Source organism: Chanodichthys erythropterus, chromosome 23, assembly GCF_024489055.1.
Source record: "Chanodichthys erythropterus isolate Z2021 chromosome 23, ASM2448905v1, whole genome shotgun sequence".
Taxonomy (NCBI): domain Eukaryota; kingdom Metazoa; phylum Chordata; class Actinopteri; order Cypriniformes; family Xenocyprididae; genus Chanodichthys; species Chanodichthys erythropterus.
The window spans coordinates 22,610,031-22,637,669 of record NC_090243.1 but is presented as its reverse complement, the minus strand read 5'-3'; the positions used below and the strand labels follow the sequence as shown (position 1 = coordinate 22,637,669).

At 38.0% G+C, this 27,639-nt stretch overlaps 1 protein-coding gene across 1 annotated transcript in view; it reads left to right on the top strand.

Annotated features, from left to right (window-relative positions):
* lama1 (laminin, alpha 1) overlaps positions 1-27,458 on the top strand; it is a 45,558-nt gene extending 18,100 nt beyond the window's left edge. Inside the window, exons 13-64 of the mRNA XM_067377689.1 lie at positions 612-764; positions 1,249-1,350; positions 1,457-1,671; positions 2,678-2,789; positions 2,887-2,997; positions 3,077-3,204; positions 4,653-4,739; positions 4,833-5,044; positions 5,965-6,071; positions 6,249-6,429; positions 6,517-6,653; positions 6,732-6,965; positions 7,248-7,391; positions 7,467-7,649; positions 7,745-7,930; positions 8,010-8,137; positions 8,311-8,431; positions 9,091-9,231; positions 9,324-9,442; positions 9,550-9,636; positions 9,710-9,903; positions 12,342-12,484; positions 12,567-12,665; positions 12,753-12,864; positions 12,968-13,124; positions 13,213-13,423; positions 13,694-13,810; positions 14,692-14,855; positions 14,937-15,075; positions 15,407-15,494; positions 16,324-16,440; positions 16,791-16,973; positions 17,064-17,218; positions 17,291-17,434; positions 17,639-17,772; positions 17,853-18,000; positions 19,505-19,629; positions 19,770-19,920; positions 19,998-20,142; positions 20,221-20,362; positions 20,453-20,567; positions 21,991-22,158; positions 22,235-22,386; positions 22,458-22,640; positions 22,789-22,972; positions 23,475-23,581; positions 24,819-25,008; positions 25,099-25,251; positions 25,331-25,484; positions 26,717-26,850; positions 26,918-27,134; positions 27,214-27,458. Coding sequence (XP_067233790.1) covers positions 612-764; positions 1,249-1,350; positions 1,457-1,671; positions 2,678-2,789; positions 2,887-2,997; positions 3,077-3,204; positions 4,653-4,739; positions 4,833-5,044; positions 5,965-6,071; positions 6,249-6,429; positions 6,517-6,653; positions 6,732-6,965; positions 7,248-7,391; positions 7,467-7,649; positions 7,745-7,930; positions 8,010-8,137; positions 8,311-8,431; positions 9,091-9,231; positions 9,324-9,442; positions 9,550-9,636; positions 9,710-9,903; positions 12,342-12,484; positions 12,567-12,665; positions 12,753-12,864; positions 12,968-13,124; positions 13,213-13,423; positions 13,694-13,810; positions 14,692-14,855; positions 14,937-15,075; positions 15,407-15,494; positions 16,324-16,440; positions 16,791-16,973; positions 17,064-17,218; positions 17,291-17,434; positions 17,639-17,772; positions 17,853-18,000; positions 19,505-19,629; positions 19,770-19,920; positions 19,998-20,142; positions 20,221-20,362; positions 20,453-20,567; positions 21,991-22,158; positions 22,235-22,386; positions 22,458-22,640; positions 22,789-22,972; positions 23,475-23,581; positions 24,819-25,008; positions 25,099-25,251; positions 25,331-25,484; positions 26,717-26,850; positions 26,918-27,134; positions 27,214-27,374 — 7,674 coding nt within the window. The 3' untranslated portion in view covers positions 27,375-27,458. The remainder of the gene's footprint in view (positions 1-611; positions 765-1,248; positions 1,351-1,456; positions 1,672-2,677; positions 2,790-2,886; positions 2,998-3,076; positions 3,205-4,652; positions 4,740-4,832; positions 5,045-5,964; positions 6,072-6,248; positions 6,430-6,516; positions 6,654-6,731; positions 6,966-7,247; positions 7,392-7,466; positions 7,650-7,744; positions 7,931-8,009; positions 8,138-8,310; positions 8,432-9,090; positions 9,232-9,323; positions 9,443-9,549; positions 9,637-9,709; positions 9,904-12,341; positions 12,485-12,566; positions 12,666-12,752; positions 12,865-12,967; positions 13,125-13,212; positions 13,424-13,693; positions 13,811-14,691; positions 14,856-14,936; positions 15,076-15,406; positions 15,495-16,323; positions 16,441-16,790; positions 16,974-17,063; positions 17,219-17,290; positions 17,435-17,638; positions 17,773-17,852; positions 18,001-19,504; positions 19,630-19,769; positions 19,921-19,997; positions 20,143-20,220; positions 20,363-20,452; positions 20,568-21,990; positions 22,159-22,234; positions 22,387-22,457; positions 22,641-22,788; positions 22,973-23,474; positions 23,582-24,818; positions 25,009-25,098; positions 25,252-25,330; positions 25,485-26,716; positions 26,851-26,917; positions 27,135-27,213) is intronic.
* Positions 27,459-27,639: the final 181 nt, after the last annotated feature.

The window sequence follows — 27,639 nt, the reverse complement described above, 5'->3', positions numbered from 1 at the left end:
TCATCACAGAAGTACTGGGATAAAAGTTTATAGTTCGGATATAAACACTGATGTCTACAAAATAGAGTAAATCACCTTTAGAAATTAACTTGATGCTTCAAATAACGATTTTATCGGTTACATCGTTACACCAGTAGGTGGCGACAAGTGACTGTTATAAGAGATTTGTTCAAAAACACTGATTCATCCAGTAATGAAACAAGTGAAGTCTTTATGAGTGAGTCATTGAATCATTCACTTAAACCCATTTTATATATAATATATATAATATATATATATTCATTAATTAAACATTTTCAAATAGACAACAGCAATTAACATTTTGTCAGAATCTCTAGTCAATTACATTTAGTTTAGTTGTTTGCTCAGAATCATGTGAAAATCATGATCTCTATTTGAAACAAAAAAATCGTCATTCTAAATTTATCCAGAATCGTGCAACTCTACAATATAGACATGTTTAAATAAAAAAAACTAATAAAAATGAGAAAATCGCACAACGAAATGACAAAAAACTAAAATGAAAACGAAAAATACAAAAATAAAACCTAACACAATATATGCGCTGTGACTGCGGTTTGAAACGGAGCTTGTGTGTCGTTGATTGTCAGGTGGTTCACAGAGACGCGGTTCTCCTTCGATCCCTCCAGAGCTCCACCGTCTTCACGTCTCCCATCTCAGACGACAACCTCATCGTGTCCAACGGCTCAGCGTCCGCAGGCGTGTGGTCATGGGCCGCGCCGGAGTCTTTCCTCAACAACAAGGTGACTGACACACTACTTCTGTCTCTGTGTTTCTGCGTCTCACGGGGCGGTTCACACTCATTAACACATTTACAGCTAATTAGCTTACACACGTCCACAGCGTCTGTCCCCAGGTGATTAATGACATTAAAATACCTAATTAAAGCATTAATTTCCATCAGCTCGTAGAGGAGGAGCTGCTGCTCGCTCTCCATTCACAATGATTACAGTAATTATGACATTACAGTTGTTTATTTTTACTACTTTTAATACACTTATTATTTACACTTGACATTTTAAATGATTATAATAAAATAGTATGTTTATTGAATGAACTATTATTGAACACTATCAGCTGAGAGCTGATAACAGCACTATTGTCTTCTGTTGAGCTGCTTTTACAGCTGAAGTTGAGTTCGTTTTTATAACTGATGAACATTAACAATGTTTTACCGCAGTATTCTGACAGGTTTACCTAGTGTATCTTCATCGTTTCTCTGTGTAGTTGACGTCGTATGGAGGTTTCTTGAACTACAGCGTTGCGTACGACATATCTGAGGAGAATGTGGACAAAACGCTGAGCTCACATTTCAGTGTAATTATTGAGGTAAGATGATAATTATTCTGCATTCATGTCTTGTTATAATTACTTGTGTTCAGACTCAAATGATTTGTTTGTCACATATAAAATTGTTTATGATTGTGTGTATCAGGGAAACGGCCAGACGCTGAGGCAGACGCCGTCCTCTCATCTGCTGCTGAACGCTCACACGGAGCAGCGCGTCTCGCTGCAGATCCTGCCGCACGTGTTCATGGACGCTCACACCGGGAGGAGCGTTCAGAGAGACGAGCTGATGACGGTGCTGGCGGACGTCGCTGCGCTCAGGGTTCGAGCTCAGCTGGAGGGCAGCGCTGAGGGAACGCTCCGGTCAGAGAGAAAGTTCTAAAAAATGCAAAAAAAAAAAAAAATTTTAAATTCCAAAATATTCTAAAATAAAAATTCTATATGTTTATTTATTTATCAAAATTCTAAAATACTCTAAAATAAAATTCTATATATTTATATCAATATACTAAAATAAAAATTCTAAATATTTATTTAATTATTTATATATGTATACTTCTAACTATATTTACTATATATATATATGTAAAATGAAAATTCTAAAATATTCTAAAAATGAAAATTTTATATATATATATATATATATATATATATATATATATATATATATATATATATATATATATATATATATATATTCTTATTCAATTCTTATTATAAATTATTTGAGTGTATTTTAGAATTTTGATAAGTAAACATACAGTATGTAGCATTTTTATTTTATAATTTTGATATAGAGAATTTTAAATTTTAATTGTTAAAGCACTAAAATTATTAACTGAAAATAAAGGAAAACTAAAACTGAAATAAAAATAAATTAAACCTAAATAGTAATATAAAAAAACTCATAAAATGACAAAAGCACATTAAGAAATTACTAAAAAAAATTTTACTAAAATCAACATGAAAACTAAAAATAAATTATAAAAGTTAATTTAAAAAATAATTAATTTGTATTACATTTTATTAATTGTTATAGAATTTAATAATATATGTATTTATATAATATGTGAGTAGTTAAAAAATAAATAAATAAATAAAAGGCTGCATTTATATTCATATTCATTCCAGAGACACTTTTATCCAAATGAGAAATATCACAAGTTATTTGTCATAAATATAATTATTCATACTGGCCAAAACTGTATGTTGTTATATTATTCTGTATATAGCTGTTATTTAGCTTTAGTTGTATAAACTAGTATTTAAACGATATAATTCATGAATCGGCCTGTCTAATATTTTGATTCTTGTTTTGTTGATTCTTTAATTGTTTAATTAAACATGTAAGCATGTTTGTTGTCCGCAGGTTGAGTCACGTGTCTTTAGGTGTTGGAGACACAAACTCTGATCTCTCTAAAATCCCTCTGGATGTGGAGCAGTGCGAGTGTCCGTGGGGATATTCAGGCACTTCCTGTGAGGTGAGGAAACCACATCCGAGTCGATTTGTCCTTCCGCATGAGCATACAAACCAGCGTTTGTCGAGTTTCTAACCCAGCAGTGTGTGTGTCTCTTCAGTACTGTATTCCTGGCTTCTATCGGGTCGGTGGGATCTTGTTCGGAGGAAACTGTCTCCAGTGCGAGTGTAACGATCACGCGAGCGAGTGTGACATCAACGGAGAGTGTGTGGTAGGTGTTCTCTGACGCTGACGGTTTCTCAGTGCAGTCTAGAGACGGCTGTAACGGTGCGGTGTGATTGATTCTCCAGGGCTGCTCGCACAACACCACGGGGCCTCACTGCGATCGCTGCATGCCGGGTTTCTATGGCGACGCCAGCGAGGGCACGCCGGGCGACTGCCAGAGATGCGCTTGCCCGCTGACACTGGCGTCTAACAAGTGAGTAACTGTGCCGGATCTGTCCGGAAGCTTCCAGAGGGGGAGGAGAGCCTTTTGTGTGTCTGAATGTCTGAGCGTTTCTCACAGTAACACAAACTGTCTTCATTTGAGAACTCACATTCATGCTTTCTATCACTATATATCAGATCTCTGTACTCTGTTTTAAGATGGTCAAGACACTCAATTCCATCCAACAGAAGGTTATTACTCAATGTGCTTCAAAAAACAGGCCAGATCCTGTCTTAACTAGTTTGACCAACTAGCAGTTACACAATAATAGTAATTAGGTAATTAGTCTTACTTTTCCAATGTAAATTAGACCAGCCTACTTCTTTATGAATCTGACTTTAAAATAGGAGCAAGAAAGAAAAAAGATTAGTTAGTACAAATTATATAAAATTGTAAAAATGTTATTTAGTTGTACTTTAATTTGTGTGTGTGTGTGTATATATATATATATATATACACACACACACACACACACACACACACACACACACACACACACACACACACACACACACAAATTAAAGTACAACTAAATAACATTTTTACAATTTTATATAATTTGTACTAACTAATCTTTTTTCTGTGTGTGTGTGTATATATATATATATATATATATATATATATATATATATATATATATATATATATATATATATATATATATATATATATATATATATATAGAAAAAAAATATAATGGAAAAAAAATTAATTAAATGTTATTATATTTAATGCTGTATATAGATATACATTAAAATTGACTAATATACATTATATTTAACTTATTTAAATGCAATAATTTATTGAAATAATTTTTTACATTTTATTTATTAAATGTAATTAAATAAAACATTATAAAACACACACTTTTATATAATTTGTATATATAATATAATTATAACTTTATAATAATGTATATATTGTAAAGTAGAAATTATATAAAATTGTAAAAAATGTAAAAAATTTAATTGTACTTTAATTTGTATTCAATTAAAATTTGTATTAAATTGTATTTATTTAATTAATTATGTGTATATATGTGTGTATATAAATGGAAAAAGTGTAATTAAATGTTATTAAATTTAATGCTGTATATAAATATAAATGAAAATTTAATGATATAGTTATAAATTATATTTAACTTATTTAAATGCAATAATTTATTGCATTTATTTATAAATAAATGTGTATTTATTAAATGTAATTAAATAAAACATTATATATACACACAAATAAGATAAGATTCTTTGATAAAAATTAATTACAAAATGTAAATTAATTTAGATATTGTCATTTGTGATAAAAATTTAATTCTATGTAGATTAATAAAAAATTCTCATATGTGTGTTTATTAAATATAATACAATATATATAATTTATTTTATTGTAAGTGTGTGTAAATTAATAGATTGTGTATCTGATGGATGTGTGTTCTGCAGTTTCAGCCCCACATGCGTTCTGCAGGGTCCCGGTGATGTCGTCTGTGACCAGTGCCAGCTGGGATACGCAGGAACCAAGTGTGAGAGGTACGAGATCTGCCTCACTATTGAAGAGATTTGATTTTGAGAGAGTAATGTCAGAAACAGCCTGAACCCTCTGCTCTCATCCTCTCTCATCAGGTGTGCTAACGGTTACTATGGCGACCCGCTGGTCCCGGGGCAGCGGTGTTCAGCGTGCGAGTGTAACGGTAACGTGGACCCGTCTGAAGCGGGTCACTGCGACGGCCTCACTGGAGAGTGTCTGAAGTGTCTGGGTCACACGTCGGGTCGGCACTGCGAGCGCTGCGAGGACGGGTTCTACGGAGACGCCGTGACCCGGAAGAACTGCCAGGGTGAGACAAAAACACCCGTCTGTGTTCATTTAATACATTAATTTATATATTATTTTTGTTTTTAAATCACAGAAGAAGTCATTTTTTCAGTCATAGAAAAGAGATGTGTATATTTTATATATTTTAATATTAATATTATTTGAAATATAATATTATTATAAATTAACTCATTTTATATAGTATTTGTTCATTATTTAATTTTTTTAATCTCTTTTTGATGTAATTTTTTCATAGAAAAGATGGATATATTTTTCTATATATTTTAATATTAATATTTTTTCTATATATATTTTCATGTTAATATTATTCAATATTATTTGAAATTTTTATATAGTACTAATTTTATATAGTATTTGTTAATTATTTAATATATATATTTTTGTTTTTAAATCTCTCTCTTTTAAATCTATTATTTTTTATATTATTATAATTATAATATTATAAATTTAAACTTGTAAAAACTATTTTATATATAGTATTTGTTAAATATTTTATTGTTTTTAAATCTTTGTGGTCAACTTTGTGTCAAAATGTCAATTTTTTTGCATAATTTCATTGCATAATTTCACCACAGAATAAACAATTTAAAAAAAGGCATTTGCAGCTTTATATCTCACAATTCTGAGAACAAAGTTACTTTTTATATTTAAAAAAAATATATTCTTCCCTATTGACCTTTATCAATACATTTCTGTTTTTCTGTTGTGCAATAATGACTGAATAAAATGTTTGTTTAAAGTAATCATAGTAATATTATCTATACAAAAGAGTAATATTTAAATAATAAAACATGATTAACCTTTATTTAAAATCCTCCTGTGAGGTGAAGCTCTAGTGACGTCCAGTGGACAAACGCGGTACTGACCGTCAGTTACTGTAGCGTGTCTGAAATCATGCCGTCTGTGTTTCTGTCTGTCTAGCCTGTGGTTGCCATGGTAACGGGTCTCTGTCCGCCGTGTGTAACGTGATCACGGGTCAGTGTGAGTGTAAATCCAACGTGGTCGGACAAACATGTGACCGCTGTCAGGTACGTCTGCTGCGGTGTTTACGATCTATTTATGTACCTTTATGTAATGGAGCGTTTTGTTGCTTATAATTCCATGAAAATGAAAATTGAATGAAAATTCTTTAATAAATGAAAATTCTTTAATAAATATCTTTTTATTAATAGTCTCAGTGTAGCCTGATCGTGTGTGTGTTTCAGGCTGGTTATCACGGCATTAACAGCGGCGATGGCTGCAGACTGTGTGAATGCAACCAATCAGGCTCTCTGTCTGCGTCATGTGACGAGGAGGGGCGGTGCCAATGCATCACCGGAGTGACAGGTGATAAATGTGATCGCTGTCAGCGCGGATATTACAGCTTCAGAGAGAACGGATGCACACGTAAGAACATCAACCACATATATTTTCATTGATTTATATGTGTGTGTGTGTGTGTGATGTAATCTCGTCTCATTGTGTCTCCTCTAGCATGTGACTGCGCACACACACACGGGAACTGCAACGCAGAGACGGGCGAGTGTATCTGCCCTCCACACACACACGGGCCGAAGTGTGAGGAGTGTGAGGAAGGTCACTGGGGTCACGACGGCGTGTCCGGCTGTAAGGTGTGACAAGCTAATGCTAATAACGTGTACTACGGTATCACCACAGTAGATGTTGTAAAGGTCTCTCTGTGTGTGTAGGCGTGTGACTGCAGTGCCGTCGGCTCGAGCTCGTCTCAGTGTGACCTGCTGTCGGCTCAGTGTCCCTGCAGACCACAGTTCTCCGGCCTCAAGTGTGACCGCTGCGCTTTGGGCTACAAAAACTTCCCAGAATGCACCGCATGCAACTGTAACCCCGACGGCACGCACGAGGAGTTCTGTGACGGGACGCTGGGAGTGTGTGGATGTGAGGATCATGGGCAGTGTTCCTGCAAGGTGACGACAGCGACGCCTCCGTACACTGTTTTAGGTTCACATCATCGTTGAACAGGCCCATATTATGCCCTCAAAGTCTTGATGTTGTTTTTCTCCTCATATTCTGCATTGTTCAGCTCCTCTCTTCCCAGTCTGCCAGTAACACTCTGTTTAGTTCCTGTCTCTATGAAGCCCCTCCCTCTGATTGGTCAGCTGGAGCAGTGTGTTGTGATTGGTGTTTGGGAAATGGAGGTGTTTCAGGGAGTTCAGGAACACTGACGCTGAAACCTCTTCTGTTTTCAGGAGAATGTTGGCGGCAGCGGCTGTGACGAGTGTAAGAGCGGGACGTTTGGTCTGACGGCTCAGAATCCGTCCGGCTGCAGTCCGTGCTTCTGTTTCGGTGTATCCAGCGTGTGCGAGGAGCTGAGCGGCCTGATCCGAGTGCCGGTGAGCGGCGACACTGATGAACACATGTTGAATATTCATGAATCACTCTATAACACGTCTCTCTGTGTGATTCAGATCACTCTGGGTTCTGCTCCGGCTCTGCTGCGTGTCGTGTCTCAGAGTGACCTGCAGGGGACACTGGAGGGCGTGTATCACACCGATCAAGAGATGCTGTTGGACGCAGCTCACCTGCACAGTCTGTCTGTCCTCACCGCACCGTATTACTGGAGACTTCCTCAGAAATACCACGGTAACAAGGTACAAACGCCACGGTTCGTTGTTAGTTCAGTTTTAATAATGCATTAGCAAGTATTTTTCATTGATGTGTTGTCTTGCTGAACGTTTCTTCGCAGCTGCTGTCGTACGGAGGAAGACTCTCCTACACGCTCGCGTTCTTCGCTCTCGATGGCGTCGGCCTGGTCAATCACGAGCCGCAGGTTCTGATGAGGGGCGGACACCTGCGCAAGCTGGTCATCTACACCGACGCTCCCGCACCTGAAAACGGAGTGCGCACGGCACAGGAAGTTCCTCTGACCGAGGTGAGTGTGCTTACATCGGCTCTGGACCGTGTTGTGTCATAAAGCCGGATCTCTGACCGTTCCTCTTGTTTGTGTGCAGCACAAGTGGAAGTATTTCAACTCCGTGTCTGATGAGGCCGTGAGTCACGCCGACTTCATGTCTGTGCTGAGTAACGTGGAGTACATCATCATCAAAGCCTCGTACGGCTCCGGACTGCAGCAGAGCCGGTCAGTGTGTGTCTGGATATATTCCTGAATCATTCATCATGTCACATGTTTCAGAGCAGGAGCTGATTTTATCCAACAGGATGAACTGTGATGTCATTGATTAATAGGTGGAGCAACTACATCTAGATTCAAAGACAAACATGAATAACATCACAGATGTGATCTCTCTCCAGGATCTCTAATATCTCCATGGAAACGGCGCTGGAGGCGGACGAGGTTCCTGCGGGTGGAGAAGTGGCGCGGCTAGTGGAGATGTGCGAGTGTCCGCTGGGATACGCTGGACTCTCATGTCAGGTCAGATAAACTTTAATAGTCGAATCCTGTCAATTATCTTAATGTACAAACTCTGATAAATACCTTGTTAAACTATACAAATAAAATAAAATGCAAAAATAATATAAAATTAATCATTAATTTATTGAGGATAAGACGGTGTGTGTGTGTGTGTGTGTGTGTGTGTGTGTGTGTGTGTGTGTGTGTGTGTGTGTGTAAATATATAATACATTTTGGCTTATACTATATGATTTTATAAGATAATATACATTTAATATATCAATACAAAGTATCATTAATAATATAATATAATTATATATATATATATTTATATATTTTAATTTATATTTAATAATTTAGTATATTATAATTATTATATTATTAATTTTATACTATTTATATTCTATTTAGATTTTATATATTGTATTATATTAGATGATAATATAATATAAAAAAAATAAATTAATTATATTATTAATGATTCATTTTATTACTGATTTTATTTATTGTATATTATATTGTCCCCTAATTTAATATAAGGCAATAAATTGTATTATTTATTTTATATTATTTGTATGCTTTTTATATTTTATATATTAAATTGTCATATATTTTATTATTTTATATTATAAAGCAATATAATATACAAAAATTTTTACCCATCATGCTCTGTGCTGCAGGAGTGTGCTCCGGGTTATTACCGCCAGGCCGTGTCTGAGCTCAACATGAAGGGCAGAAACCGGCCGCTCATTCAGCCCTGCGTCCCGTGCCGGTGCAACAACCACAGTCTGTCATGTGACCTGGAGACGGGCGAGTGTCTGGTGAGAAAATCCAGATTGATGAACCTGCTTTATCCACATCGAACTGATGATGAAATCAGCTGCTTGAGATGCTTGAATAATTGTGTGTTCAGGGATGCCAGCACAACACCGCAGGAGAGCACTGCCACGTGTGCGCCGCAGGGCATTATGGGAAGGTGCAGGGCTCCATCAGTGACTGCTCGCTGTGTGCCTGTCCGCTGCGGGGTCAGAGGTGAGGTCACATGACACAGTACGGCTGTGTTTAGGTGATTCTGGAAATGTTTATTTGATTAAATCGTGGATTATTTTGGTCCTAGCTGATGTTTTGCGTGTCTTTAGTTTCAGCGCGACGTGTGTGCTAGAGGGCGCTGGAGATTTCCGCTGCGACCGCTGTGAGGAGGGATACGAGGGCCGTTACTGTGAGAGGTGAGGTCATGTGACATTACGGGACACGCACAAACACACACTCGTTCACTAACGCTCTCTCCCTCTCTCTCAGGTGTTCGGTCGGTTACTATGGTAACCCGTCTGAGCCGGGTGGGCGGTGCCAGGCGTGCCAGTGCAGCGGGGCGGGGTCAGTGCACGGCATCTGTGACGGACGCACGGGGCAGTGCGAGTGCAAGGTTGGGGTCAGAGGTCACCTGTGTGACCAGTGTGAGGAGAGACACGTGCTGGTCAGCGAGCAGTGTGTGTGTAAGTCAGCTTCATTTCTATACATTGATTCAAAGCAGCTTCACAGTGACAAACATTAAATAATAACAGTGTCGATGTTGCAAAATTCATCAATTTTGAAACCAATTCAATTCAGTTCAATAACCGTGTCAGTGTTGCAAAATTATCAGTTCAGTTCGTTGTTGATTCAGTTCAGCTCAGTGTTGATTCAGGTCAGTGTTGATTCAGTTCAGTGACAATGTTGATTCAGTTCAGTGACAGCGTTGATTCAGTTCATTGACAGTGTTGATTCAGTTCAGTGAAAGTGTTGATTCAGTTCAGTGAAAGTGTTGATTCAGTTCAGTTCAGTGTTGATTCAGTTCAGTCACAGTTTTGATTCAGTTCAATTCAGTGGTGATTCAGTCATTTCAGTGACAGTGTTGATTCAGATCAGAGGTGATTCAGTTCAGAGGTGATTCAGTCAGTTCAGTGACAGTGTTGATTCAGATCAGTGACAGTGTTGATTCAGATCAGTGACAGTGTTGATTCAGTTCAGTGACTGTTGAATCAGTTCAGTGTTGATTCAGTTTAGTGACTGTGTTGATTCAGTTCAGTGTTGATTCAATCAGTTCAGTTACAGTGTTGATTCAGTTCAGTTACAGTGTTGATTCAGTTTAGTGACAGTGTTGATTCAGTTCAGTGACAGTGTTGTTTCAGTTCAGTGACAGTGTTGATTCAGTTCAGTGACAGTGTTGATTCAGTCAGTCCAGTGACAGTGTTGATTCAGTTCAGTGCTGATTCAGTCAGTTCAGTTCAGTGTTGATTCAGTTTAGTGACGGTGTTGATTCAGTTCAGTATTGATTCAGTCAGTTCAGTGACTGTTGGTTCAGTTCAGAGTTGATTCCGTACAGTTCAGAGTTGATTCCGCACAGTACAGAGTTGATTCCGTACAGTACAGAGTTGATTCCGTACAGTACAGAGTTGATTCCGTACAGTACAGAGTTGATTCCGTACAGTACAGAGTTGATTCCGTACAGTTCAGAGTTGATTCCGTACAGTTCAGAGTTGATTCCGTACAGTTCAGAGTTGATTCCGTACAGTTCAGAGTTGATTCCGTACAGTTCAGAGTTGATTCCGTACAGTTCAGAGTTGATTCCGTACAGTTCAGAGTTGATTCCGTACAGTTCAGAGTTGATTCCGTACAGTTCAGAGTTGATTCCGTACAGTTCAGAGTTGATTCCGTACAGTTCAGAGTTGATTCCGTACAGTTCAGAGTTGATTCCGTACAGTTCAGAGTTGATTCCGTACAGTTCAGAGTTGATTCCGTACAGTTCAGAGTTGATTCCGTACAGTTCAGAGTTGATTCCGTACAGTTCAGAGTTGATTCCGTACAGTTCAGAGTTGATTCCGTACAGTTCAGAGTTGATTCCGTACAGTTCAGAGTTGATTCCGTACAGTTCAGAGTTGATTCCGTACAGTTCAGAGTTGATTCCGTTCAGTTCAGTGTTGATTCGGTTCAGTTCAGTGTTGATTCGGTTCAGTTCAGTGTTGATTCGGTTCAGTTCAGTGTTGATTCGGTTCAGTTCAGTGTTGATTTGGTTCAGTTCAGTGTTGATTCAGATCAGTTCAGTGTTGATTCAGTTCAGTTCAGTGTTGATTCAGTTCAGTTCAGTGTTGATTCAGTTCAGTTCAGTGTTGATTCAGTTCAGTTCAGTGTTGATTCAGTTCAGTTCAGTGTTGATTCAGTTCAGTTCAGTGTTGATTCAGTTCAGTTCAGTGTTGATTCAGTTCAGTTCAGTGTTGATTCAGTTCAGTTCAGTGTTGATTCAGTTCAGTTCAGTGTTGATTCAGTTCAGTTCAGTGTTGATTCAGTTCAGTTCAGTGTTGATTCAGTTCAGTGTTGATTAGGTTCAGTTTAGTGTTGATTAGGTTCAGTTTAGTGTTGATTAGGTTCAGTTTAGTGTTGATTAGGTTCAGTTTAGTGTTGATTCGGTTCAGTTTAGTGTTGATTCGGTTCAGTTCAGTGTTGATTCAGTTCACATCAGAGTTGATTCAGATCAGTTCAGTGTTAATTCAGTTCAGAGTTGATTCAGATCAGTTCAGTGCTGATGCTGCACGGTCAGTCTGATTCAGATCAGTTCAGTGTTGATTCAGTTCAGAGTTGATTCAGTTCAGTTCAGTGTTGATTAGGTTCAGTTTAGTGTTGATTAGGTTCAGTTTAGTGTTGATTAGGTTCAGTTCAGTGTTGATTCAGTTCAGTGTTGATTCGGTTCAGTGTTGATTCAGTTCACTTCAGAGTTGATTCAGATCAGTTCAGTGTTGATTCAGATCAGTTCAGAGTTGATTCAGATCAGTTCAGTGTAGTTCAGTTCAGTGTTGATTCAGTTCAGTGTTGATTCAGTTCAGTTCAGAGTTGATTCAGATCAGTTCAGTGCTGATGCTGCGCAGTCAGTCTGATTCTCCAGCTCATGTTTCTGCAGCATGTGATGACGGCTGCACCGGAGTGCTGTTGGACGATCTGGATGCTTTGGACGGATCCGTCGCATCTCTGAACCTGTCAGGTGTCATTATCGCCCCCTACAGCCAACTGATGACCCTTGAGAACCAGACCCGAGAGGTCAAGGTCAGTCACATGACCTAGTCTGCATGTAACTTTGTATGCATGAATACTTCATATGTAAATTTGCATGTGTTTCATCGTTCAGAGTTTGATGTCATGGGAGCAGAGCCCAGAGTATCAGCTGACCAGAGGAGAACGACGCTTGAGCAACCTGAACAATCGCATCACTGACCTGCAGCAGCAGGTACGGCTCACATCCCTCCTCACGGTATCCATGGCGACGAGCAGACTGATGCTGTGACTCGATGTGTGTGTGTTCCTTCATCTGCAGGTGCAGAGCGTGCTTGAAGGCAGTGAGGATGTGCTGCTGACCTCTGAGGAGAGATTCACACAGGGCAAACAGCTGCTGGACCTCATCACTAACATTCATTCTGCCATCCACGGTAACTCTGACTTCCTCTCAGAGAGTAATCCACCATCGTTAATGTTGTCAGTTAAAATAAGAACGTGATTTGATTGGCTGCTGTTGGTTTGTGATTGGTTCAGGCCTGATGGAGAAGGTGCGTTCAGTGAATGTGGCGATGGACGACGCTCTGGATGAAGTGAACGGCACATACCTGCTGGAGGAGACGAACACGGTGCTGAAGAAGATCAGGACCTTCAATCTGACGCACTGCAGCACGACTGCGCAGAACGAGCTCAGGCACGAAACACCGACATCCAACACTCATCTGCACAAACACGTGTGCGTCCGGCCCAGTTTCTAATGTAGTGCATGTGTGTGTGTTCAGTTCTGCAGTGTCTGTGCTGCTGAAGGTTCAGGATGAGATGTCACAGCCGCTTGGTCACAACCAGTTCAGACTGGAGAACATCTCCACAACAGTCAGCAGATACAAGCAGCAGCTCCTGCAGGTCCAGGAGGCCCTGAACACGGCCGAGAGCCACAACAACCACAGCCAACGTCTGCTCGAGGACATCCAGATCAACCTGCGGCAGCTCGCAGTGAGTCTTCATCAGACGCAAAATAACTGTAGATCTTCTGCTCACCAAAGCTGCATTTATTTGATCAAAAATGCAGAATAAATGTGAAATATTTTTACAATGTAAATCAGCTGTTTTCTATGTGAATATATAGTAAAGTGTAATTTATTCCTGTGATCAAAGCTGAATTTTCAGCATCATTACTCCAGTCTTCACTGTCACATGATCCTTCAGAAATCATTCTGATATGATGATTTGATGCTCAAGAAACATCAAAATCTCTTTCTTCAGATCTCCAGAAACAATGTCAGCAGTCTGAACCAGGAAGTAGAAACACAAGTACAGGAAGCACAAGACCTGCTGACTGATGCCCTCAATATAGCTGAAGACATGGACAACGGGACAGCTGTGAGTGACGTTTCTACATCATATAACTCTGTTTACACGTATATGACACAGTGAATGTTAGGGCTGGGTATTGACACAATTTTCACGATTCGATTCGATAATTTTGGATGAAGTATTTAAGTTTCAGTACATGGCAAATTAAAAAAATCTCTCCACTAATGCTGTAATCTACACATGAGAGTCAGCTGGTACTACTATGATAATACTGAAGGTTAAATTAAGAATTAAATTAAGAACATTATAAATTATAATGAATATGTAACGGTGCATAGCTATATTTATCAGAATGCTGCTTTCTAGAGCACTTTTCTAGCTGACTAATGAGTTTATGGTCACTGAATATGTTTTTCTGAGGTAAATGTGACGTCATGTGACATTGTTTAAGTTTTATTGACGTCTTTCCGAGGTTGAAGCACTGATTGAGCGATTACACGAGACATGATACGGATTTCAGTAAGTTGTACTGTATATTTTAACATACCTTCAGATGTTCATGGTTATTTCGCTGTAACTGGTATTAAAGCGGAGGAGAGGATGATCACATGCTTCTCTTTAACTGAGGCGCTAAAGCGATCCGTCACGCCACATTAAACAGCGCCAAAACGGTATTTATTTTCTGAATCTCATAATAAGATGGACGTCATTTGAAATCTGAGACTTCGCTTCATATCAAAAGTAACAAAGATTATTGTGATTTATTGGATGGGAGGAGCTACATATTCTGCTCATTCATCAACTGAAAACAGACTAGACTAATCGATTCCTGGGATTTAAGAATCAATATCGGTTCCTAAAAATGAGAATCGATTAAAATCGAGAAATCAATATTTTTTACCCAGCCCTAGTGAATGTAATTCCAGATGATGCGTTTGTCGTTCCAGACTCTGGATGAGATGTGGAACGATCTGGAAGGGTGGACTCCGATTCTCAGGAGGCATGTGGACGATTTAGTGATGGATTTGACCAAAAGAGACGCCCTACAGATGGTGTACAGGGCCGAGGATCACGCACAAGCCCTCAGCAAACAGGCACATGCTCTTAACAGGTGTGTCACCCTATAATAATCTCACAGAACGTGTCATAAATGTTGTTCGGATTGTAACGAGACTCGATGTCTTGCGTTCAGTTCTCTATCTGAGGTCAGATCTGCATCAGTAAATGCAACCAGCGCCACTCAGACCAACAGCAACATCACAGGAAACATACAGCTGGCGGAAGATCTGGCTCACGCCGCCAATCAGAATGCAAGCTCCGCCCTCAATCTGGTATGTCGACCAATCAGAGCTTGAATACTATACAGGACGGTTTCACAAATGTTTTTGGCTTGTATGTATATACATTGTTTAAATCAGAATAGAACACTTACTAAAAGAAGATTAGATATTTTATCTATTAATTGCATAATTTGTTGTTAAATTATTGAAATATTAACTTTTTTTTAGATTTTTAGTAAACATTTTACGCCCAAGGCATTCGACTGAGGAAGAAACTGCTATACATCATCAAATGTTATTCAAAATGCAGGAAGGTATTATAATAAAGTCACTAGTCATTATTGCTGATTTGTCCATTTCCTGTAAGACGTCAGATTCGGAGGACTCGCTGACTGAGCAGGGGACGAGAATGCTTCAGACGAGCGCAGAGATTCTGGACGCCAGCAGAACCCTGAAGAACCTCAATGAAGGTAAAACACGCACCACATGACAGATCAATATGATCATACAGATAATAATAATCCCCTGATACAGCACGTCTACGAATAAAAAACTAAAACCAATAAAAAACTTGAAATTAAATAAGTTCATTTTTGTGTAAAGTCGAAGTACTAAAATAACTAACACTAAATAAATTAACTAAAATAATAAAAGCTATATAGACATTTATAATAAAACAAAAATTAATAAAAATGACAAAAACTAAGAAATCTAAAAAATAAAAATGTAAATGTAATAAAATAAAATGTAAAAGCCCTCTCACAACTTATTTATTTGAAAAAGTAACTTAGATGTTTTTATTTGTAAATTTAAAAGTAATCTGTTATGTAATCAGATTACTTTTCCTAGTAAAAAGTAACTAGTAAAGTAACTTGTGATGTCATTGATATACTATTATAGTTTTTATTAATATTTTTAGTGTTTTTGTCTTTTTTTTTATTAAATGTCTCTATATATAGTTTTTATAAATTTTATTTCAGTTTTAGTTATTTTACTACTTAAACTAAAAGAAAATGATGCCTTTGCAACTAGCTGAAATAAATTTGTTTTTCATATTTTATTTCATTTTAATTCAAGTAACAAAAATGTTTTTTATGGTTTTAGTTAATGATGTAGAACACTTTTTTTGGCTCACAGTCTTCCATAAATGACAGAACTAGATGACATAAAGAAAAGACACAACAACATGCGCTAGTTTATCTGAACATGTACATAACGACTGTACACATGAACAGATGTCTGTAGAGCAAAGCTGTCGACTCTCACTGATATATTCGTGTTTCTGTCCGTGTGTTTCAGGGCTGGTGTTTAACGTCAGTGAAGTTACCAGCAGGTTGAGTCTAGTTAGAGCGAATGTTCAGAACTTCACTCAACTGCTCCCAGAAGCCCTCAGCATCCTGAGAAACCTTCCCAACGGTACGTTCAAAAGATCAACCAATGCATTCTTCTGTCTGTGATCCCAGCTAACAAAAACATACTCAAAGAACGTTTTGCCAACGTTATTTAAGAATGTTTTAAAAATGTTTTTTCTTGGTTATGTGAACGTTAAAGGAACATTCCATGTGATCATTCTTCAAATATTATGGAATGTTACTTTTCTGAAACAAGTAGTAACATTTAAAGAACGTTCCATAAACGAAGTATAAATAATGTTTTTGTGCAAACATTTAGAGAACATTATTAAAGACCAGATAACTTTGAACAAACGTTCTATTAATGTTACTGGAAGAACTTTGAGAGAACGTTTCCTGTTTTCCGTCTCTCAGGCAGCAGAGATGCGATTCTCGAGGCGAAGCAGCAGGCGGAAGCGGCGAATGCGTCTTTACAGAAAGCGCTGGAACGTTTGCAGGATTATCGGATGAAGCTGGACGAGTCTTTGTCTGTCGTCGGCGCGGTTAACACCAGCAGCCGGAGCGCCAACCAGCTGGTCAGAGACTCCGAGGAGACCGGTGAGTGATTTCAGTGGACTCTCTCTCTCTCGTGTGCGTGTCACGAGCGTGTCACGAGCGTCTCATGAGCGTCTCCATCTCGCCCCTCAGCCAACGCAGCCAAATCCACTCTGAACGAGGCTCATCTGAAGGCCGAGCGGCTGTTCGACCGTCTGAAGCCTCTGCAGACGCTGGGAGAGAACCTGAGCAGAAACCTGTCCGAAATCAGAGAGCTGATCAATCAGGCCCGCAAACAGGCAGCTTCGGTGAGTCTCGCGTCATGTGACCTCTCAAAATCACACACAGCTTTGCAAATGCTCACGCTCTGATCTCTGTAGATTAAAGTGGCCGTTTCGGCCGACCGGGATTGTGTCCGAGCGTACAGACCGGAGGTGACGTCCAGTAACTTCAACACCCTCACGCTGACCATGAAGACCACTGAACCCGACAACCTGCTCTTCTACATGGGCAGCAGCGCCAGCGTACGTCACATGATCAACAGTGTCATTTTAGTATGGGAAAATGGCTACATATGAATCTCTGTGTATTTATTGCTTTTGCACGACATTTGGATGATTTTGTGTTACTTTACGCCAACATCGCAACTGATAAAAATGGCTTCAGAGTTGTTTTTTATTCCCGCAGAATATTTCAGTGTTTAAAGTCTCTGTTTAAATTCACATCAGGAGGATTTCATGGCTTTGGAAATGCGTCATGGGAAGGTGTCTTTCCTATGGGATACTGGCTCTGGACACACCAAACTGGAGTATCCCAACGTTCAGATCAACAACGACAAGTGGCACAGGATCAATGCGACGCGGTGCGTGACTCTCGGTGCTGATGTCACGTTCACTTCTTCTCTTTGAATGATAAACGCTGACGTCTGTCATGTTGACGCAGGTTTGGGAGACACGGCACCCTGACCGTTCAGCAGACGGACTCTGAGCCGCTGCCCGCCGTGAAGACCACAGCGTCCGGCTCCTCCACCGTCATGGACGTCAGCAGATCCACCTGGGTGTTTGTCGGAGGACTCGGCGGTCAGGTGAAGGTGAGACCAACATCCTCAGAGTTCAGATCAAACCTGAGCAGTTCAGACAGTCAGAATGAGGGATGAAAACAAGCTTTTCACACACACACACACTCTCACTCTCACACACATTCACACACACACATATATTATTTATTTTGTGCAAAACACTTTATTAACACTGTAACTGATCATCAATGAACATTAAAATCATTAAACAATCCATGTCATGACCCCTTTAATACCGGAGCTCCCATTTGCGTGTCTCTGTTTAAGAGCTAATAAAAAACGGACCCATATAGATCGCACAAAAATTCTTTTTGCATACAAAACCAGAGACTTTACACGTTCATATCAAGCCTCCAACATGCTTCTGTTGTGTTGTTTTCACCCTCTAATGAGTCTAACAGCACAGCCGCTAACTGAATACAAATATGTATATTTCACGTTCTCTTAACTTCATGAAAAATGATCATAGAAAATGATCACAGATCATAGAAAATGGCACATCATTATTTGAAGATTCTCACAATTAAAATTAATATAATATATTGCGTTTACTCGCGGAATGATTTAACATACTTGGCTAAAAACATGTGAGAGATGCAGTGTGTATCAAATGATCCCGGACACATCCATGTTCATTTTCCAATGTAGAATAACACAAAATAGTATCATCTTAAAGCTTAGAATCTCCTCTTTTTAATGCATTTAACCATTTTGAAAAACTCCTAACGAGTGCTGAGAAGCCCGTGGGAAAAAATTAATAACAATTTATTAAACTAAACTTTATGCTATCACCACAAAATTTGAACCAGATGCAGCTCACATGTAGGAGAGCATCACCAAAAAAGATTTTTTTCTCAGATCTTATTGCCTTCCTGAGTTATTCCTTGTCAAATAAAAAAAGAAAAATTATTTTAAAAAAAATATTTTTTTTGTATTTTATCAGCAGTTTCTCAGCATGAAAATGTCCGAACGTAATGTAATTGCATTTGAAAAGTGATATTTGATAGAAAAGTGTTCTATCAAATGATACCTACCTTTTGACTCTCCTTGCTTCAGTTTTGGAGTTATTTTCCTTTTGTGTGTCGCTCAGCAAAAAAAAAAAATATATATAAATAAATAAATAAAAAATTAAATAGGTTTTTATACAAAAACAGCTTTTTATGTAAAATTCACTTTATAAAAGACCCAAATTTCTAGCTTTCATTCATGGGGATCACATGGATAATTTGACATGGTTTAGTGTGAGATTTTTGCCCATCTTTTGGAAAATGCAGTTTTAAAAGTAAAAAATGATCACTTTATCCAGTAGATGGCAGCAGAGCTCCACTATTTGCTGTTTGACTGACTGAAAGAATCTTTACACAATATTTAGATATGAATCCACTGAAAATACTTATGAAATCACAATTATGACAATAAAAGCTACTTTTTGTCAAAGTTTAGTATTTTTTACAAAGAAAAAAAATCTGTTTTTGTCATGTCATGACCCCTTTAACATTTGTTGCATTTCTCCCAGAAATCCCCAGCGGTGAAAATGACTCATTTCAAGGGCTGCATGGGCGAAGCTTCGCTCAACGAGAACAACATCGGATTATGGAACTACGCGGAGCGGCAGGGCGAGTGTGGCGGCTGCTTCATGAGGTGAAAGCCCTTCATCTGTCTCAAAAACACATCAATGACATTCAGAACAGACGGTCGTTTGACTCCACACGTCATCTAGACTTCCTTCACTCGGGTCTTCAGGTGTGTTTTTGACGCTCTTCTTTCCTCTGTTTCATCAGTCTGCGCACAGAAGACACCTCGTTCCACTTCGACGGCAGCGGGTTCTCTGTGGTAGAGAAGTCTCTTCGCTCCATGTCCACCAGCGTCATCATGTTCTTCAAAACTCTGTCTCCGAACGGCCTGCTGCTGTATCTGGCCTCCAACGGCACGGTACGTTCCCGCTAGCGCTCGTGATCCTCACTGATCCATGTGTGCAGATCCCTCACGCTTGTCTTCTGTACTTACAGAGAGACTTCCTGTCCATCGAGCTGGTGGAAGGGAAGGTTCACCTGACCTTTGAACTGGGCTCCGGCGTGCTCACCCTGACCTCTAGCAGAACGTACAACACGGGCACCTGGTACAGAATCGCCCTGCAGAGGAACAAGCGCAAAGGTGTGTTTTTATTCTCGATTCTTATGGTTAGTTGTTGAAGGGTTTGTTAACAGGAGGTGACATCTGTTCTGTCCGCAGGCCATTTATCAGTGATGGCCGCTGATAACCCGTCCGAGAGAGAGGTCATGGAGGCGGAGTCACCGGGTTCGGCCTCTGACCTCAATCGCTCTGACCTCGACCCCATTTACATCGGTGGATTGCCAGCCTCTCGACCAATCAGGTGAGACCGGCGTCTCAAGGCTTCATCGCTTTGTTTAAATACTTCCTTTTTTGTCTTTAAATGCATGGTTGATGTGCTGGATCTTCGCAGGAGGCAGGTTGTCGCTCGCTCTTTTGTCGGCTGTATGAAGAACGTTGAAATCGCTCGCACAAACTTCGACCTGCTCAGAGAGGCGTATGGAGTGAAGAAAGGCTGCGTCCTCAAGGTACAGAATCACAGGGTTAAAACATAAAAAAAAAATACTTGAAATAACATAAACGTTAACTGAAAAAAAAAAAATATATATATATATTATTTCAGCTTTTTTATTTTTTATTTTTATTTAGTTTAACTTGAACTAAAATAACTAAAACTGAAATAAATATTAACAAAAACTAGACAAAATAGACATATTTAAAAAAAAATGCTGAAATTAAAGTGAAAATAGAAAATGCAAAAGAAAATAAAAAAGTAATTCAAAATATTTTAAAGTACAGTATTTTTCCATCCCACTTCATTGAAATAATACATTAAATAAAATCATTTTAAAAATTATAAAAAAATATTTAAAAACGATTGAAATAATATTAATAACTACTACAATATTACTATAATAATTGCTATAGTAAGATAATATATTATATAAATATTTATATTAAATTATATTCATATTTTTTTTTGTATTTATTATTACCAAAGATAATTTTTAAAGACTCTTAATTATTATATTCTTTGACCACCACTTTTATTTTCTTTTTTGTGTGTGTTTTACTTTAAAAATTACTATAATGATATAATACATTATATTAATTATTATATTATTATTTATTTGTTTATTATTACTAAAGATTATTTTTAAATTCCCTTAATTATTTTATTCTTTGACCACCCCTTTTATTTTTTCTTATCGGAAACTAAATTATTACAGATTATATATATATTATAATATTATTTTATTATTATAAATATTATAATCAATAGAAAATATTATTACTATAATTTTATATTCATATTTTGAATATGTTATATAAATATTTATTATTACTAAAGATTATTTTAAACTCAATTATTTTATACTGTGACCTTTCATTTTCTGTATCTAAAACTCTGAATTATTAAAATATTATAATCAATACATTTTATAATATTTTTTATATTATAGTATTATTATAATTATAATTTATAATTTCTTTGACCGCTCACTTCAACGCCCCCCCATTTTCCTTATCTGAAACTTTTAATTTTTATAAATATTATAATCAATAGAACATATTATTTCTTTAATAATTGTATATTGATATTCATAATGTATTAAATAAATATATATTATTACTGAAGATTATTTTAAACTCCCTTAATTATTATATTCTTTGACATTCATTCTTTTTTTTATCTAAAACTAAATATTATAATCAATAGAAAATATTATTACTATATATATTATAATTTTTAGAATTTATTATTATTTATTATTGCTAAAGATTATTTTAAACTCCTGTGATTATTATATTCTTTGACCCACGTTCATTTTCTACACTCTTATAATACAAACACAAAAGTGATGATTATCCCCCAGAATGAATATTTCTTCTTTGGATTTGTAGTGTTTGTAAAGGCAGATGAATGTTCATGTTCCTGTGTGTTTCCAGCCCATCCGCAGCGTGTCCGTGTTCGGCAGCGGGTTTCTGGAGATGCCCGCTGTCCTCTTGGGTTCCCACACGGAGATCATGACCACCTTCTCCAGCAGACGGGACGGCGGCGTCATCCTGGCGGGATTCAGCGTGGCCGCGGGCCGCTCGCGCAGACAGACGTCACAGGTCAGGACGCGATCATCAGTGTGTCTGTACACGTGTCAGGTGGTGCGTGTGTGTTTACCTGTCGCTCTGCTCTCAGTCGTTCCTGCTCGTGATGCTCGTGTCCGGAGCGGTGGAGGTCCATGTGGCCGTGGCAGAGGGCGGGGCCGTGCACAAAGCCGTCGTCAAATCACAAAACGGCTCCTTCAGTGACGGACAGGAGCATTCGCTCGTCCTGCAGAGGAACAAACGGTGTGTAGCAGAATGTTTCCAGTGAGAACACGCTTGAGTTTAGTTTCTTCATCTCCATGTTTGTGCTTCAGGTCCATCTCAGTGTTTGTGGACGAGCAGAACCAGGTGGCGGTGAAGCTGGGCTCGTCTGCTGATAGAGCTCTGGCGCTGGGCCGGCTCTTCATCGGCGGCGTTCCTCCAGGAGAGGGCGCTGCTGTGCCGGGATCTGCCGGCTCCTTCTACGGCTGCATCAGGAACACGGCAGTGGACGGCATGTGAGTGACACACATCCACAGATCACACATAAAATATAAAAAAACTGATTTCATGTATTAGTATCTCAATGGTACTAACATTTATATATTTATATTATATAATGAAATATAATCAGCTGCAGAGACTGAATGAGAAGGTCTAATGCAGGTTGTTGGATCTGTCCGGCGCGCTGCACTACGAGGACGTGGACATGGACAGCTGTTTACTGGAGGAGAGACCCAAACGTGTGCTTCTACCTGACGACGTGGAGGTGGAGCCGACCTCTGACCCCTCCGCACAACCCCTGTCGCCCGCAGCGGAGCTGAGCGCGCTCACACCGGGCAGCACCAGCGTGAGTCACACACACGTTCAATCTGAAACACACCTGCAGATGCGATCGGGAATGTGTAAATGTTTATAAATATTTAGTGCAGCGTTTTTATAACAAATATATTTAGATTCAAACATCACCTGCAACAACATGAAGACACATTTGGGTTATGAAAGGCATGATAACTATATCAGTGTGTGCGTCAACAGAGAAACTTCATCAATGTCATTTGAAAGCTCAGTCTCAATCCTATGGATTTTATTTTATTGCATGTATTTTATTGTTTTAGAACCTAAATATTTTATTGCGACTCATTATGACAGGTGTGTTTGACCCCTGTGTCACACATGTGACATTCTTCAGATAGTTTCTGTAAACACAGAACATGTTACTCACATCTGTAACATCATAAGAATGTCATACCTGTCTCTGTCTCACACCCTTATATGGTCACATGGTCACACTGAAACAAGCATTGTCTGAAACAATATGTATTGTGAACAACTGAACTTCACTTCCTCAGTGTGCGGCCGCGGACCAAACAGACAGCATCCCAGAATCCCACCTGTTCGGACTGTCCCGACACAGTCACATGATCATGGGCTTCAAGAATAAGACTGTCAGAACCAGGTAAACGAATCAAACAGACTCGATCACATTAACCATCATTCTCTCGTGCTGTTACAGATATCAGTCCTTCATTCGCTAAAAAATAAAAGCAAAAATCACATATTAATGTGCTTATGATGGAAGAGCATCACAATAAACATTAATATACACAGTGATTGGACACGTGTGTACCTGGCCACTCTTGAAAGCACAAAAAAACTTTTATATTACAAATTCAACAATAAAATAACCTTTACAGACACATTATTATGAGCAAAAATATAAGAAAAAAGAAAAACAGTTTATTAATAAAAGAATATTTTAAATATAAATATTAAAACATATATATATATATATATATATATATATATATATATATATATATATATATATATATATATATATATATACTTATTATTTATTTTAATATTATTTTAAATAGTTTAGATTTTTTATTATATTTATTTATTTATTATATATAAATATAATGTTTATATATGTAATTATTTATTTAAAATATATAACTAATAAAATATATCAACATTATATATTTTATTAAAATATATGTTTATATATTTTAATATTTATGAATAAAAGAAATTATATATAATACTTATCACTAATTTTAATATTATTTTAAATTCATATTTTTTTTAATATTTATATTTAATAAAATATATGCACTGTTGATATATGTTTATATATTTTGATATTTCTAAATAATAAAAAAATAATTATGTGTGTTACACACACACACACACACATATATATATGTATATGTATATATATATATATATTATATTAATATAAAATATTTTCCTCATGATCGAAGAACAAACACTAAACTTGGTGAAGGTGTTTATCTGACAGAATTATTTGGCAAAAAAGGCAAACTACAGCTACAGGTTTTATTTTATTTTATGCAAAAAAATGCAGAGAAAAACATGAAGCTGACAGGAAAAAGAAACATTGACTACAACTTGTTCAGTTATTAGTATTTCGTTGGATCTCTCTTGTTTTTGCATGTTCATAATTTGTTTTATGTAGCACAATTTGTCATGTTTCATTGCATTATTATCACAAATAAAACAATCAAAATCTTCAATAATATTTGAATAAAGGGTGAAGATGTCAATTTTCATGACTTTTGCGCACTAATATATGGTGTTTATTTGTATATGTATTTTATGTGCATGACTTCACAGCTGACAGTGACGCAGGCGCTCTGTAACGTGTGATTGTGTGTTTGTCGTCTCAGTTTCGCGGTGAAGCTGTCCGTGCGGACGTTCGCTCACAGCGGCCTTCTGTTCTACATGGCCAACGCCAACCAGCAGGATTACGCTGTTCTGCAGCTGCAGGCTGGCCGTCTGCTGCTGTCATGTGACCTGGGCAGAGGACCCGCCAGCGCCACGCTGCCCGCCGCCATCAGTGACGGCCTCTGGCACACCGTGAGTTCTGCTCCAGCCGCCTCAGATAACGGGCAGAAAGATCTACGTTTGGAAATTGATAGAAATAAATGAAATATTTTCTGTTTGCAGGTGAAGGCCGAGTTCGGTAAGAAGTCTGTGATGGTCAGTGTAGACGGGAGCGAGTCCGACCGCATCGCCACTAAAGGACACACGCTAGACGTGGAGGGGAAGCTGTACCTCGGCGGACTTCCTGCCACATATACAGCCAAGAGAATCGGAAACGTAACGGATGTTTTTCAGTCTGAGATGATTTCATGTGAACTCATTTGCAGTGATAACAGGACTGTGTTTTGTTCCTCAGGTGACCCACAGTCTGGCGGCGTGTCTGCAGGACGTGACGCTCAACGGCGTCCCGATGAACCTCAACAGTCCGCTGGGGGCTCATGGGACGGGCTCCTGCTTCAGCAGCGCTCAGGACGGCACCTTCTTCAACGGCAGCGGATACGCAGCTTTCAGTGAGCGGCCTTCCTGTTTAACACTGACATCACACACACACACACACACTGACTGACGGCAGAGATATGGGACATCACTCTTTCATTTCAACAACATATATAACGCATGCGTAACTGTGGAAGCCCATTTCTGCCACATCATGCTTCTAATCTTATCATAATTATGGCATAAAACGTCATTATAAGATTAAAGACTCAAAATTATGACATACTTAGTCATCTTTATTACTTTTTATGCCATCATGACTGTCATAATTTTGTCTTTTGTCATTATGAATTTTTATCTCTTATGAATGACTGTCATAATTTCAACTTTTCTTATACTTCTTTTTTTCATAATTTCAATTTTTTTCGATTTTTTTTTTTTTTTTTTTTTTTTTTTTTTCTCATTCCCTTTTTTTAAATTTGTCTTTTGTCATAATTGACTTTTTCACATCAACTTTTTGTCTTTTTTTGTCATAATTATAATTATCATTTACTTATGTCGTACTTTTATCTTTGTCATAATTATGACTCATTATTTCAGCTTTGTCAATTTTGACTATCATAATTGACTGTCTTAATTTCAACTTTTTTGTCATATCGTTTTGTAGTATTTGTATGTCAATTTTGAATGTCGTCATAATTTACTTTTTGCCATAATTTCAACTTTTTGTCAATTTTGAATTTATCAATTGACTGTCATAATTTCAACTTTTTGTCAATTTTGACTTTATCATAATTTACTGTCATAATTAACATTTGTCATAATTTCAGCGTTTTGTAATTTCAACGTTTTGTCAATTTTTACTTTTTTATAATTGACTTTTTGTCATAATTTCAACATTTTGTAATTTCAACTTTGTCAATTTTGAATTTTTATCAATTGACTCAATTTCAACTTTTTGTCAGTTTTGACTTTATAATAGAGTTTTTGTCAGTTTCAACGTTTTGTAATTTTTGACTTTTTTATAATTGACCGTCATAATTTCAATTTAATTTCAATTTGAATTTTTATAAATTGACTGTCATAATTTCAACTTTTTGTCAATTTGGACTTTTTATCATAATTTCAACTTTTTGTCATTTTTTACTTTTTTTATAATTGACTTTTTGTCATAATTTCAACTTCTGTCAATTTTGACTTTTTATCAATTTATTTACTATCATTTAAATTCCATGTCATAATTTCAGCATCTTTTTATATCAGTATTTTGGCTTGTGTTAATGCTGACCCGCCTCTGTTCCTGCAGTGAAGGAGGGTTATAACGTGGGCTCGGACGTCACGGTGAGTCTGGACTTCCGCTCCACGGCGCCGGACGGGGTTCTGTTGGGAATCAGCAGCACTAAGGTGGACGCCATCGGCCTGGAGCTGCTTAACGGACAGGTCGGTACCGTTAGATTTCCCCTGACTATGCGGCACTGACCGTTACTGACGCTCTGACCCGTCGCAGGTGGTGTTTAACGTTAATAACGGCGCGGGCCGGATCACGGCGAGCAGCAGGAGCGGCGTGTCCATGTGTGACGGCCGCTGGCGCACCCTGGTGGCCAAGAAGCAGAAGCACAGCTTGAGTCTGACCGTCGACGGCGTGACGGTGACCGCGGAGAACCCGTACTCTTCATCCACCTCCGCCGAGACCAAAAACCCCATCTATGTGGGCGGACATCCAGGTACTGACAGTTCAGTGAGCTGTGATTGGCTGCGGTGAGGTCAGTCATGACGTTGATCATGTGTGTTTGTGTCTCACAGCTGACGTGAAGCAGAACTGTCTCAGCACCAGAGAGCCGTTCCGCGGCTGCATGCGGAACCTGCGGGTGTTCAAGGGTCACGTGACGGACGTTCTGGACTTCAGCGCCGCGTTCGCGCACCCGCACGTCTTTCCTCATTCCTGCCCTGCAAGCGCCGCATAAACCTTCTGCTTTACACAGTCACTGCGTACCGAGAATAATTCTAGAGATTTTAATCACGATTGTTTGTGAACTTTGACTCGTAACATGCAGATGTCAGTAACTCTTTACAGTAAGGTCTCATTTGTTAACATGACTTTATTTTAATGTTTTTTAATGTTAGTTTACACTGATGATATCAAATACGTTTGATTTTAAAAATGTTGTTTTTCATTGTTCATGTTAACTGAAATCTTATTTGTAAAGTTTTACCAGATGTTGTCTAGAT